General features: G+C 41.6%; 1 protein-coding gene across 1 annotated transcript in view; it reads right to left on the bottom strand.

The window, feature by feature from the left end:
* Nucleotides 1-15,645, bottom strand: part of dync2h1 (dynein cytoplasmic 2 heavy chain 1) — a 149,404-nt gene that overhangs the window by 59,852 nt on the left and 73,907 nt on the right. Inside the window, exons 75-79 of the mRNA XM_071925082.2 lie at nt 14,768-14,911; nt 10,660-10,749; nt 2,056-2,121; nt 1,851-1,901; nt 1,678-1,731 (exon numbers count right to left, since the gene is read on the bottom strand). Of these exons, the coding sequence (XP_071781183.2) occupies nt 1,678-1,731; nt 1,851-1,901; nt 2,056-2,121; nt 10,660-10,749; nt 14,768-14,911 (405 nt within the window). The remainder of the gene's footprint in view (nt 1-1,677; nt 1,732-1,850; nt 1,902-2,055; nt 2,122-10,659; nt 10,750-14,767; nt 14,912-15,645) is intronic.

Here is a 15,645-nt window from a genome sequence, read left to right as displayed (position 1 = left end):
AGATCAATAAAATGCATGAATGAATAAATGTCTATGCCAATTTACGGATTAGTGAGAAGCTGGGAATTTAGTTTGTGATGGAGAGCAAGAGGGAAAGAGAAGGGTTTCTCTGCAACGTCACCGGTGAAGTGCATGTGCAGACCTGACGCAGTATAGACTCAATTGCCAAAGCAGGAATTCAATCAAATATTTTCTTTCTTCTTAAATTAAATGTATCTGTACATAAAGTAAAATAAACAATATGTATTACAGACGTAGATGACATTCTCTGTCCTATATATCACACAAGGGAATAAGCAGTGAAGGGCATCACCCATGCTTTCATTCATGTTTTACATTGGCAGAGGACAGCTAAGGTCTGTGTCTTCCACTAATCATTGTGAGTGCAGTGCTTTAAGATGTGACACACCCCAGAATTTTTGTATTAAACTGTTCCAATCCCTCTTGCACCCAGCCCAACCCCCTTACAAATATATGTACCAAGTAGACCAACTTGAACTGTAAGTAAGCGATTAGCCAAAAGTGAGTCATTAAGCGGCCAGTTAGGTTGGCAGATTGGCCGCAATTTCCATTGATGTAATGCCAAATATGAGAATAAGTGAATAGTTTCATTTAGCCAAAGCACAATTTTTAGCTTGTGGCATGAAATGTCTGAGCCCAAATCGCTACTGATCCTGGCTGGATGACATCTAGGGGTGACAGATTACTATCTTGCTACACTGGCTCTATGGCCACTGTCATGGATCACTATCTTGTTACACTGGCGCCAAGATGGTTAGAGTCACAGATCACAATATTGCTTCACTATCTTACTACATTGCCTCTATGGCTAACGTCATGGATCACTATCTTGCTACACTACAACAACACTGATGACGCATCAAAGCTGCGTGCAAGTGCAGATTTGCACTTATTTTAAGTGTCATTATGTCGCTATGTAACAACAATCACTTAAATGCTATACACAGGAAGGGATGCAATACTGACCAAATTTTGTGTTTCCAAATAGGACGGCTGTTCATGGCCGTTAGCTCACGTTGCGTTATAAGTTACGTTATAAAATGCAACATGGCTAGTATTTTAGCCAAGTTCATCAAGTGTCAAAAATAAACAGCTGTACTTCTATGTTACTGTACTGTAGTTGCTGTCAGCTAGCAACGCTAATGTAAAGGGTTGTAAAACTTGCTAAATGTAACACATATTTGCAAAGATGACATAGGCAGAGTGTTTCCAAACAAGAAACAGGTCTATATATAACAAGAGTAAATGCCTCTCCTCTATATTCCCAAAGACAAGTATTTGGAGACAACCATCATCATTTGAGACTTGCTTGGCATTCTGTTATGCCTACTGTCAAATTTTCAAAATCTCATTCGTAATGACAGTTTCCTAAACTATAGGTCGGGACATAAAATGGGCCATAAGCTTATTTCTGGTGGGTGCACGCATGCTGAGAGGCATAGCGTTCTTTAATCAAACTGGGTTCCAGGGTGAGACTATATTTGCACAACTGGGTCCAGGGATGAACAAGTTTAAGAGCCAATTCATTAAAACAAGACAGATATACAGTATAACTCTCTTTCATGTATAATGGCTGCATAAGTTTCTTTTAATTTAATTTGTGAGTGAGTGAGTGTGTGTGTGTGTGTGTGTGTGTGTGTCTGTGTGTGTGTGTACTTTAAAAATGGCCAGTGCTCCATGCCTCTCCTGATCGATCCAAGAGGGGAACTCCTGCCGAGAGAGGGGAGATGTAAGTCAGTGACAGAGATAATTGTCTCACACGCACGCACACACGCACACGCACACGCACACACACACACACACACACACACACACACACACACACTTACCTCTTTCCTGAACATTTCTCCTACTATGGATCCAGTGAAGACATCCCATTCCTGCAGAGGAGAGTAGCTTCAAGGTTAGCATCTGGCAAAACCAAGAGCTAATATTTTTCGATGTTATTTTTAATTGAAAAGACAGTCAACTACGAAGTGACTTATTAATATTGTAAGAAAGCAGTGCTGATTGTAAATCTACGAAGGTACTCACGTTCTGCTGGAAGAGTTCAGGGTGCATCCCTTTGACAAAGTGCATAGCAAACATCAACTGGTCAGCCTGAGAGAGAGGGAGAGAGAGAGAGAGAGAGAGAGAGAGAGAGGGGGGGGGGGGCAGAGACAGAAAGACAGAGTTTAAGTTATATAATATGAAGAGGAAAAATGAGGAGAGCAGGTTAAAGCAGATGAGAAGAGAAGTAGGTGGAGAGGAGAAGAAACCACAATAAAGAGGAGAAGGGACGAGGGAAAGAAAAAAAGAAAATAATAAGAAATACAGGAAACAAATGGAGAGAAAATGCAGAGAGAGTGTGCTCATTAATATTCTAGAGAGAGATGGATGGAACATGCTGATATATGAAAACACAGTTTTTTCACCAGTTTACTGTCCAACATCCAACTCCCACTAAAGAAAGTCACATCCTAGCACAAAAAGTTGGCATCTTATCTGCAGCTATAGTGTGAGACCAGACGATGTACCAAGTGCACACTGCATCTATGATATGTAGCTCAGCTCACTTTAGTTACCTGCTTGTAAGGCCTCAGGGACTTAGAAAGCTACACTTCCTATTGTGCCATCCTCACACTCTCTCTCTCTTTCTCTCTCAATGGGAGAGTTAGAGGGGAGATAAGGCAGAAACAGCCACTAATCAAGATGCTTATCCTACTGCCACCTACAGAGAACAAGAGAAAGGGGGAGAGGGGGTAAGACAAACAGAGGGAAATAAATGGAGAGAGAGACAGAGACAGAGACAGAGAGATAGAGAGAGCAGAAACAGAAAATGAAACAGAGAGAGTGTAGTAAGAGAAAGGGCACAAAGGAGGGTGAGGCATTGTTTAAATGAATGGCAAGAGTGAGAAAGAGGGACAGCAAGACTCCCTTAATGCCATTTGCCAGTTCTGTAGATGAATGCTGAGCCAGGTCCATTTAGGGTAAAACCAATGAGATACAGGCACACAGACAGTGATTTACATGCACACACGCACACGCAGACACACATGCACACACACCAGATGGATGCTGAGGGAAGGCCTGTTTCAAGTTCAATGAATCCATTTATTCTCACCAGTTTAAACCCACCTGCACTCCCATATTTATCTATTTATCTTCCTGAACACACACACACACACGCACACAAAAACCTGGAAACTGTGTTTTCCACCCAGTTCACAGACCTGGCATCTCTGTTTTGGGCTTAAAATTCAGTGCATTTTCCATGTGGCGGAAAAATATTAATTACCTTGAATGCCAACTCTTGCTTTGAATTTTAAACTCTAAAATGCGTCACATCTAACTGTGACACATCGGGACCTGACTTGTGCAGGGCTGCAACGATGACCAAGATGTTTTTTGTTGACTAAATTAATTCCAAAAATGAATTTGTAAGGCACAATTTGAAATTGAATGCAATGGTTTGAAATTGAATGTCTAATCTGATTTACAGCTATAATTTCAAATTCAGTTTTCCCAATTAAAATTTAGTTTTCTCAATTCAGATCCAGCTTCCTGAGACACACATCTGGGCACAAGTGACTTTTGTTCCCCGAGTGTTGACTGCACAGTGGGCTGCCAACAGTGGGCTAACACTCTTCACTTAACCAATCACAAGCCATGTGGCACTGTGCCTTGCTCATCTCTTCAACCAATGATCAAACATCACACCAGCTTGATAAATGAATGTAAAATTGACTGTTGTCTAAAAACATGTGAATATGTGGCCTGATTAGCTTGGCAGAAACTACAAAACCTGTCCCTTGATGTTACATGATTGCAGATTTGAGAGATGTTTATATTCATACATACTGACTGAAATGTCCAAGGTCATAGGACTACATATAGAAAATCTATTTCAGGGTAGATTTTCCCTGTTAAGCTTTTGCACAGTTACAAAGTCAGCCTTTCCACTGATACCACAGAAAAAAGGTGGTTCAAATTCTCCCTGATGTTTTGCTTGATCAGTCACAAGAAAAAAATCAGTAATAGCTTTTTCTGAACAATGCAGTCAGAGGAGAAAATTAGCCCCAGCCATCCAACTACTGCATTAGAAGTTTGACGACTATTTTGTGTGGTTGATTTTTTCCCCACCTTACTATGGCAAGCGGACAAAAAAGTATGTTTGTTAAACCCATCTGTGGATCAGGAAAAGGAAGTGTAGTTGTGATGTAAGGGCCTGTGCTGTCTAACTGCAGTGACATTGTCTGCTCTCTCTCCAACTGTGTTCTGTTCAGTCTCACTGAGCCGAGAGAGAGAGAGAGAGAGAGAGAGAGAGAGAGAGAGAGAGAGAGAGAGCTGGAGTTAGATGAGAAATCTGTGGCTGAAGGAGAGGCTTCATCCTGGGGGAAAGGACTGGGTATACGCAACAAATGTCTATCACTTTGCAAAATGTAAAAACATAAGAATCCTCAATATTCCACTTGCATCTTTGTAACTATCATTCACGTGCTATCAATACAATGGAAGTTGTGTTTATTTTGGTCAAGGTTAAATAAGAAAAACTTTAGCTAAAAATTAAAACTCACAGTAGAAATCTACTTGGTATGAGTTGGGAATCGAAGGGTTAGGGTTAGGGTTAGGGTTAGCTAACCACACCCTTACTTTCCACTGTCCTATTTAAGACTTAGACTACTACCTATTTCTAGTCATGTCTCTTTCTTGTAATCCTTTCGGGGTGGGGAAAGATACTTCTCTCACTTTTCGTGCGTGGAGACATCGTGCTCATTTCACAACATTTCAGGAGATCAGGCCGACATAGGGCTAACACAAATAGAAAGACACTCACATTCATACCTATGAGTCTTCAATTCATCTAACATCTTGCGTGTCTTTGAAATGTGCCAGGAAACTGGAGCACCAAGAGGAAATCCACATGAACACGGGGAGAACATACAAACTCCACACAGAGAGGGCCAGGGATGAAACCTGGGTCCTTTTTGATGTGAGGCGACACTGCCAACCACTGAGCCACCATGCCACCCCAACTTACATCATATAAACACAAAATTGATGAGATGTATCAGTGACAAAATGATCATTCCCCAGCGAAAACCAGAAAAGAAACTCTCCTTGTTTTCCATATTGTTTGGAAAGTTTTGAAATGCAATCAGCTGTCAGGACCTCCACTATCGCCACCAGAACACACATTTTGTCACCTGAAAGTCCTCTGTAGATTGACTGCCCTTTGCTCCTGTCAACCCGCTTCCTCTATGCACTCTGTTCACCTCCCTCTCCCTGTCACTCAGTCTAAAACAAGCCTGCCATGGATGACTACACAGCTGTGTAAAAAGCCTGAGAACTCTGTGAGGATACCCCACAACACAAAGCCTGCAGGCCTTATTGACAATCTGACTCATAGCGTGAGCACAGCGGCTGTATCTAACACAATAAGCCACGCTATGCCGGCAGCATTGATAATCAGCTACAATAGGCCACTCTCGCTCCCCCAGGATACAGTATTCAGAAGTCTAACTCAAACTCAAACAAATGCTTCTCTTGTCTACCCTCATGTCCCACTTGGAGGATAGTGGAAGAGATAGGAGAGAGACACACATAGAGAGAGAGAGAGAGAGAGAGAGAGAGAGAGAGAGAGAGAGAGAGAGAGAGAGAGAGTTGGCTGACAAAAGGGAAACTTCGGAGTGTCTCCTCTCATAGCCTGACCTTTCTGCATCGCCTTTACCCAACATTTCCTCTGTTTCGACGTGCCGCCCATGCAGAGTTCGATTCTGTCAGCACACGTGCATACACACACGTGCATACACACATACACACACGTATTTGTATGTGCAGTAAGCTCTTCCTCAGACAGCTCCAGTCAGAAGCGATTCATACATAAAACTAACAGACTCAGAACACATTGGTTCACAGCCCTCTGTCTATCACATCCCCACCCGCTGCTCCACAAAACTGCCTTTAAATCTGCGATCTGGAATCTGATTTGCATGCCTATTAAACTTTAAGGCCACATGACGCCACTTGTTTCCACCTGTGTAAAATGTGAATAAAACTGTACTAAAATGTACTACTATAAAATGTACTTTTCCTTACATAAGGAATGAATTCCAATGGTATGAATGGCTTCCAGTAGCATTACGTTATGTTAATGTTATTATATTACTTATATATTACCGGTTCATTGTTGTATTATTTCTGATTCTCTAAGGTTTTCGCTCCAAATAAGAATACCATGCTATTCACTCACCAAGCCCAATAATGAAAATTGCACCTAATAGCACTGGCACTGAAATCCAGCCACACTGTCTCTGTGCTGGTCATGTATATGCAAATTTAATTTTTTGTGCACTTAATAATGACTAGTTGGCAAGCCCATCCAAATTAGAAGTAGCACCCGATTCACTAACATTTCACAGCGTCGAGTTTTAAAAAGTGTCCATAAGTCAAAAGACTGTGCAGTCTAATCAGTGTGGCTATTCAAAATGGCTGCTATCACTGCTGCCAGATGCAGGCATTGTTGCCTGAAAATCAAGCATGTAAGGTAGATGGTTGCCCATCTAAGAATACCTCTTCTGCAACTACAGCAGCTGAAATCATTCAGGTACTGACTGAATAGTTATTCAATCACAGCATTGTTGGCTGAGATTCAACCCTGCCAGCCCAAAGACAGCAAGCAAAGGTTACCAGCATCTGGTGATCAAATGAGACAATTTGGGTTCCCAGTGCTTTTACATCCACCTTAACTTGCATACATTTCTTAGCCAGTAAGACTGAAACTATGTGCTACTAGCATGGGCAACGGAGGAACAAAGAATAGTGCAATTTGCAAATGCAATGCAATCTTGGTAAATCTGGCCTCAAGAGCTACATTCCTTGCAAAACACACTGGCTCAGAAACAGCTGAAAACTAAACAGACTAAATTAAACTAAAACAAAGCAGGATAGTCCATTAAACTGCCTTTAGATGTTGAATCCTGATTTAAAATTTTTAATGTGTTAATTCTTGATCACAGTTTCTGGGATGTGATCACAACCACAAAAAAGCAGGAAAGAAGTTGGGAAATAGTAATCTCCCATTTGAAATGGTAAAAAAAAAGAAAACTACCATGCCCTTCCATATGGAAAGAAGGCCTCAGTGTTTCGGCACATTCCACATCTGCAAAAGGCTTCATAGCACATGTGTGCCTGTCACCTAATATTACATTCTGTCCTTGTATCAAGAGCTTTAACAATCAGTTTGAGTTGCGGAGGGGCTAACCTTCATTTGGAGCTCTACTCGACCGTGCCCTCCCTCCGACCCTCTCCATAGCTCTTCTCTTGATCCGATGTCTGAATGATTTAGACCAAGCTGTCTCAATTCAACTGTATCCACTGAAGTGACAGTGGATACAGCTTAACCGAGATAGCTGGGCAACATGATATGACTGATCAAACGAAGAATGCCACAATGTCCCGGGTGTGAGCGTGTATGTGTCCGTCAGACTCCGTCTATGTACGTGTCACAGGGAAATGGAGCAATCAGAGTGCAATGAGAATGAAAATGTGTGTGTGTGTGTGTGTGTGTGTGTGTGGGTGTGTACAGCAGTCAGATTGACAGTTTGACAGGATAGGCATCACGGTAGACAGTAAAACCCGGAACATGTCACACTGCAGCATATCCTTACGACTCAGACCACTGCATGCACACAACAAAGCACACACATACGCATCCACATTCTCACACACCTTCACAAATACCTGCACGCGCACACACACACACACACACACACAAACCTATTCTTTGCCCTCTACCTTCATGTTTTCTTCCTCTTTATAATGAAAACACATTTCTCTTCTCTCCTCACCCTCCTCCAGTGTCTGAAATTACTTTTTGGCTCACCTGCCAAGGGCTAGTAAACAAAAAAATATAGAAGATAATATACATTTTAAATAATATACATTTTCCATAGAAATATGTCACTGTACCAATTGTCAATGCTATTTTGTGTATAGGGAATAATGCTATGTTTCAATTAATGTTAGGTTAGTGAACCATCCAGGCAGCAGAGAAACAGAAGTTTAGACGCTACTGCTACCGGTGTAACAGGTGCCTGTTTGATACATTGTGTTGGTTTGATTTGATTGGCTCATGTTCAGAGAGTGTGTGGTGGCCAGCAGGGGAAAAGTTTGAGACCTGGCAAAGACCAAAGACTGTATATAACCACGGCATTCAAATGTTATCGCCTCAAAAAATGACCAGCCAGTGTGGCAGGTGACTCTTACTGATTCATCCGCCAAAGACTGGAATTTGGCACGTGGCGGGTATTAATTTCAGACCCTGCTGTCATCGTTTGTTCCCCTGGTCTCCTCTGCCATTCACTCAGTCCCTCCCCCTCTGTTCCTTTCTTCCCTCCTTCAATAGCCTCTTTCCCTCTTTTCTCTCCATCCTCCTCCCCCTCTCCACCTCCCCTCCTCTCTCCAATCCTATCACAGAGAGGGAAGTGTTTCCTAATCGCGAACCCCTCCTCCCTCTCTACCTTTCCTCTTCTTTCTGTCTCTCTTAACCCTCTCCTCATTTGTTCTCCTCTCTCCCTCTTTATCTGTCTTTTTATTTCCTCTCTTCCCCCTCGCCTACCTCTCTCTCCTCTCCTCTCCCCCCTCCTGTCTGGTGCTATCTCTTTGGTAGAACAGATGGGGAGTGTTGACAGGAAAGCTGATAATGTAGTCCAATGTTTCCTCTATGCTAATAAAAGGGCAGCCACTAACTGTAGGTGTGAGTGTATGTGTGTGTGTGTGTGTGTGTGTGTGTGTCTGTCCGTGTGTTAAGTCTTGGCTAGATAGCCTAGAGGACAGACGTTATCAGCAGTAACAGCCACCCTGACTCTGTCTGAAACTGCCCTGCCATTAGCATACAGATATACAGACAACATACACACACACACACACACACACACACACACACAGAAATCACATTTACTGCCTCATCAATGAAACGATTGCTGTGTTGGTCAATATGTGACAGTTCATTACCATGTTGGTTCCGAGGTTTGTGTGTATATGTGTGTGAGTGTATGTTAGGGCTACACAATCAATTGGAAAAAAAAAATTTAAAGTGCAATATTGACTACTGCAATTTCCAAATTGCAAGAGGCTGCATTTTTTTATCAAAGGAAAATGGGTTCCAGACTGCCTCCTAAACAGCTATTCTGGTGCTGTGCAGATTCTCTAGCCAAAAAGTCAAGGTGCACATCAGAGAAAAACACTATACAAAACTATACAGAGCAAACCCTAGGCATCTCATTTTAAGACATCCGACAATATTATGTAGAAAAAAACTTACAATACACAGCATGTGATGTGGGTGACACAATCCATAATAAATTAGGTTCTCCTTATTTAACAATAGTTACGTTTAATTTCAATAAGATTCAATAATTAACAAGATTTTTTTTTCTTTTAACAATTTACTAAAGATTAGTAAATGCTATAAATATTTTTATTTGAACATTAATATAATAAAAATGAACAGTTTATCATTTATATATTGCATCATAACTCAGATGAGATGATAACAATGGCTTTCCAACCATTTACTGACAGTTTGTTATTATCTTGTTTACAAAAAAATAAATGCTACATTAAGTATTGGTTAATGATTAACAAATTATTTATAAAACAGTTACATTTTTGGGTTGTTATTATAAGTTGCAATTATGTTTATAATACTTAGTAAAAGGATAATAAACAATTTGTAAAACATGAATTGTCATTTTGGGTCCTCATCATAAATTTCCAAAGATTTCAGTACATCTACATAAGTAGAGCACAACCAACCTTGTTAAAAAATGTGACTGGTCACTTTTAGCCTGTGAGCCTTAACCGTACATTATGATTGGCTGGAAGGCAGGACCTCACAGAGTGTGATAAGGAGTGTGGGATTAAGGAATGGAGGAGAGAGTTATGTAAGAGAAGCGATTTAACACACCAAAGTGTAAAAGAGGGTTATCTTCTCGATATTCCTTACAAATTGGGCTGAGTAAGTCCTAACATTTATTTGGACTAAGTAAATACAAAGTGGTAAGTATCCTGAAGCTTTATTTTATTTGATTAGTCAGTATTTCAGTATAGCGTGCTGTTTCTCATCTTGGGTGATTTATGCAGGGTTTTTCCTGCATAGTGAAATTTCCATTCCATTTCATTCCATTTCCAATTTCCATTCTGGTGCCAAAGCCGCCACAATGGAAAAATAATTTGGTGCTGTAAAACATGATTTAGAACCCTTTCCAATGAGATTTTCTCATGTTCTATTTTAGGTTGATATACGGTACCCCGACCAGCAGAGCAGCGCTCATGAGTGCTGTTGTATCCACTTCTGCTATGCAGAAGAAGTTAAGTGAAAGCAGCAAGATGCGCAGAGCTTGACAAAAGATGTTGTCCCTTGTGTCAAGCAACGTCTGCTTGCTAAATACCTGCACAGTCTGTGTGTGTGTGTGTGTGAGAGAGAGAGAGAAAGAGAGAGAGAGAGAGAGAGGGAGAGAGTTTCTCTCTTACACACACATACACTCTTACATTTTTAATATTGTATCAGTAATTTACATTAAAATAAAATGTGTTTCTGAGTACCTGTTGTTAAGTTCTTAATGTGTGTGTGTGTCTGTGTGTGTGTCTGTTTACCTTGAACAACGAGCGGCAGACATACTCGTACACCATATTCTTCAAGCTGGCCTCCAAAGCAGCAATCCTGGCCTCAGTACTCTCAGCTTCCTACAGCACACACACACACAGAGGGAAGGAGACAAAGGCACAGAGGAGCGGTGGTCAGATGATGTCAGACTGAGGGACAGGGTGTCTCTAGTGCTTTAAGTGCTTTAATGGGGGCTTTTCTAGGGCTTGACAGGGGAAGTGAGTAGACAGCAACATTTATTGGCGCTGTAATTTGACACCCAAACTGGATTGCTGGTCCTTTTCTGGTAGGTCCACACAAGTCAAGTGTGCTAGTATTGAATTAATATGACAAATGTGCTCCGTGTGGACACTGAAATCTGCGCTATATTCTAGCTGGACATGTGCTACCTGCATGAGTGGTAGCGGAATGAAAAAGTTAACAGAGACATTTTCATTCAGAACTCTCTCCCCTCTCTCTTATTCAGTCTTTGTCATTCTGAACACATCTTAACACATCAAGGTAACCTGGCTGTCTGAGGGTCATTCAACAGCAAAAGACAGACAAGGCTAATACTACCACCCCTGGTGCACACACACACACACACACACACACACGCCAAGACATAAACTCTCTTGCATCTCTTTTCCTCACTCTCTGTCTTTCACACACACACAAACACACACGCGCTCATGCACGCACGCACACACAAAACACCCGCAGACACACCAACAAAGTGTTTGAAGTCAGTGTTCCCCTTGAAGTATCTTAGGCTGGGGCGGGCCGGCAGTAAAACTGTCAGAGAATGTGTGTGTGTGTGTGTGTGTGTGTGTGTGTGTGGAACAGAGACATCACTAAGATGATACACAGGGTTTTAGAGCCTGCTGCTCACTACAATTACGATACCGAGAGGGGGGGGGATTATGGAGAAAAAGAGAGAGAGGAAGTTGGACAGAAAGAAGAGAGAGAAATTCCAAGAGAACAACAGGCAGAACAAGAGAATCAGGCAGCGAGAGAGAGAATCAAAGAGAAATGGAGGTTAACGGTGAGAAAAAGAGGAATTCCAGAAGGATTTCTCTCTCTCAGTCCCTTATTCCCAGTTCAGCCTGTCTGTCCTTCTGTTTCCCCCGCCTGACTCTCTGCTGCCTCCAGGCTGGATAAAGCCCTATGGGGACGCTTTCAAACTGCCCCCAATGTGTTCCCCCACATCTGTGTGTGTGTGTGTGAATTTGCACAAGTGTGTATTTGCATGTAAACACTCGTATGTGTGTGTTTCTGTGTGTGTGTGTGGAATGTGTGTGTGTGTGCATAATTTGTGTGGAAGTGTCAGTGCAAGACAGCACTTTGTGTATATTCGAGGATGAATACTGCATGTGTATGTGCATGCTAATGTGTGTGTGTGTGTGTGTGTGTGTGTGTGTGTCTCAGCCAGCAGATAAGAGTGCTGTTCAGTGTGTTATATCAGACGTGAAAGGTTAAAATTCTCTTCCAGATCTCTGGGACCATCTGCAGCTCATGGCGAATGAAACTAGCTCATTTAATACACCACACAACAAAGTGTGTGTGTGTGTGTGTGTGTGTGCCTATGTGACTAGATTGCTGTTTATGTGCGGTCATTTTTTTTGTGTGTGTGTGTGTGCATGATAAGAAAACATCAGGCATAATGACGAAAAGGCAGAGCTGCACTGACCAATGCAGTATTCTGACTGCACTTACTGCATGTGTCCATACACACACAAACACACACACACACACACACACACACACATACACATACACACACGGCGGTGACCAGCTGCTGTCCGGCAACATTCTTGGATGGCAGCACTGGCTCCAACAACCCACACAGGATTTGGGGAATTAGTGCTCAATCTCTCAACCCAGTGATTGTGTTTATATGTGTGTGTATGTGTGTGTTCCTTTTGTAGTTTGAGTGGAGCACACAGTAGATGCCACAAAATAGCTGTAGATGGATGCACATTCATGGGAATGTTCGTGTGTGCCAAGATGACTACCATGTGTGCCGGGGAATATGTGTGCTTGAATGCATGCACACACACACACACACACACACACACAGTATGAATGCATATGTGTGGGGGGTATGTGCCTGCATGTGTGTGTGTGTGTGTGTATGCATGTGTGTGTGTGTGCATATTCTGGTTAGTGGACTATGTTTAGGGCTCAGATGGAAGACAGCAGTGTGACAGACAGCCCATGGTGCTGCAGAAGTCAGACTGAACTAAACTGAGCTAAACTAAAATAAACCAAAATGAATCAAACTGACCTAAACTGAAATCAAATTATTACTCTGTTCTGCGCAAGCCTCATTAAACAGATTCTATTCTATTCCTGTTCGGTTTCTGTGCTCTGCTCAGTTGCTAGAGAGGACCAGGTCCTTGCGCTATGAGGGATTTGACAAAGACAACAAAAAAAGAAAATTAGGGAAAATACTCAGCTTAGCTCTGATTACAGCCTTAATGGCTTGGTTGCACACTTATTAATACCCAGTGGGTGATGTGTTCAAATTCAACCAGGGTGTGTGGTGGGATGATAAATTGTTTCCTGCCACAATTTTCTTAAATTCTGTATTTAACAAGGGGGATGCTCAGGGGGAAAAAAACGGTGTGGACAAAGAAGACAGTACCGCTTTTCACCCCGTCTCACATCACCTCCTGCGGATAGTCTTCCACATGTTGTTGGAGCAGCAGAAATGGAATGGGAACATGGTCAATGGACATCTAACTGTTTATTACCAACACTGGCTGTGTTCACTAGTTATCCTGCTAGCTACTGTGCTAAACTCAGAGATTTGATGTTTCCAAAGTTTTACCACAGTGCGGTTGCCATGGCACTGCAGTCTAAGCAGCAAATTCAGGTCAGTCAGGGTGAGAGAATCTTTTATACATTAGCGATATCAAACGTCACCACTGTGTGGTGAAAATAATTTTCTACAAATGATGTCTGTTCTTTGTTGAGTAGTACCTAATTAATAAAAGGAAGTAAAAGTTGTATTACAGAGAAAATGTAACTATAAATTGTCACACCTTAGCTGCAGTTTTTCACACTCCCATAATCCTCTTCTCGTATTCAAATGAATTTACGAGAGTATAACAATATAGATAGATCTATAATCTAAAGACAACACATTTTATAATAAATCACACTGCTGTATAAGCAGCGCTTCTGTATGAATGTTATATGCTATAGGTACTGGTTGCTAATGGTTCAGTTGTTAACATTAAATAGCAAACCAAGTAGCCTAAGGTCTCTATGGAAGATATTAAGGCAGCTGATCAACTAAGGAGCCAGAGAGCTGATTCACACTCAAATACTTACACTACAATACACTCAAAAGCGTCTAATTAATTAGGTCTATATGTCATTGCCACAAATGTGCGTGGAACTGTATTTGTTTTCCTTTTTTTGGACTTGCATAGTATCATTTGTAATGGGGAAATTACCTTTTTTTTCCTGTACTGTGTGTTCCTACTGTGAGTATTTTAGGGGAGTCATAATCAGGAAATGGAGATCAAAAATATTCCAACAAGCAGCTGATCTGCCTGCTTGGCAATGTCTGTTCCTGTGCTCCTCACACACAGACATGCCCCCATGAAGTGAGGTCATCAACCTCACTTCCAACATCATCAAATACAGTTTTTTACAGTTTTACACTTAAAGGAGATTTAGGAGAAGAGTATTGCCATTTTCAGACAAATGCCTAAAAAATGTGAGGGAGCAGAAACGCAGAAATGTTACAACAGTTGACACGAGCTGCATGCATCTTCTAACACTGAGGAATGAGGTCACATATGGTCACCTGCCAGCTTTAGTGTGTGTGGGTGTGTGATGTCAAGTTGTGTTACCCTTTATGCCAAGGGCAGCAAATTTTCAAGGATGGCCACCTGTATGTATGCAGCTGAATATGCATTCCTGAGTGTGTGTAGCAGTGTTTTTTGGTTTGTTTCCATAACTGTCTGTTTTGATGTCAGCGCTGGTTCAAGAGCAGATTTAGGCACTTCAACTTTCATATTTGGAATACTTTGTCCTGATACAAATGGAACTGCTGCTGTAGTGCTGAATAAATATGGGAGAAAGAGTGGTGTGGCATCCAGTCACCTTCTTGGCCTGAAGAGCCCTTTGGAAGAGGCGCAGAAAAGCAGCAAGGCTGAAGCGGTACATGTTGTTGATCTTTGACAGGTCCGTGATGACAAAATACATCTTACTGGCACTCTCTGCAAGAGGCAGGTAGGCATCCCGCTCCTGAAAGGAAAGACAGAGAGAGAGAGAGAGCAAGAGAGAGAGAGAGAAAGGAATAAAAAAATGAGAGAGAGAGAAAGAGAAAGGCCGTAAGAGGAAGAGACGGAGGAGGAAAATTAGAGGTTTTAGAGTGATACAGTAAACACAACAGATGGATGGAGGAGGAGAGGGATAAGGAGGGATATGGGAATACGGATAAGTAAAAGCAGGATAAGAAATATTTAGATGAATCAGGACGGAAGGAGTGAGAAAGAGAGATGAGGATAAAGAGTGAGGTGTGATAAGAAGGGGAATGTGAGACCAAAAAAACAGGGAGGTGCATATGAGAAAGACAGGAACAGGAGAACAGAAATAAAAGAAACAGCAGAGGAGAGAAAGAAGGACAGAAATAGTCAGTTCTGGTGTAACACTGCCTCCTAGAGGATCATTTTATGCATCTACTATAAATCCCTGATAGTACATGTGTGCAAGTTTGGCCCTACCAGTCAGCAGCAAATTTTATCGGTTGAAGGTAAATTTCTTTCTAAAGCCTTTGCCTTTCCATCAAGGCAAAGAGCGGCTACTTTAAAGAATCAAAAATATAAGATAGTTTTGATTTGTTTAACACTTTTCTGGTCACTGCATAATTCCATTTGTGTTATTTCATAGTTTTGATGTCTTTACTATTATTCTAAAATGTGAAAAATAGTAAAAATAAAGAAATATGCGTGTGTCCAAACTTTTGACTGGTAGTGTAC

Source organism: Centroberyx gerrardi, chromosome 6 (assembly GCF_048128805.1).
Source record: "Centroberyx gerrardi isolate f3 chromosome 6, fCenGer3.hap1.cur.20231027, whole genome shotgun sequence".
Classification (NCBI taxonomy): Eukaryota; Metazoa; Chordata; class Actinopteri; order Beryciformes; family Berycidae; genus Centroberyx; species Centroberyx gerrardi.
This window is presented reverse-complemented; position numbering and strand designations above follow the sequence as displayed.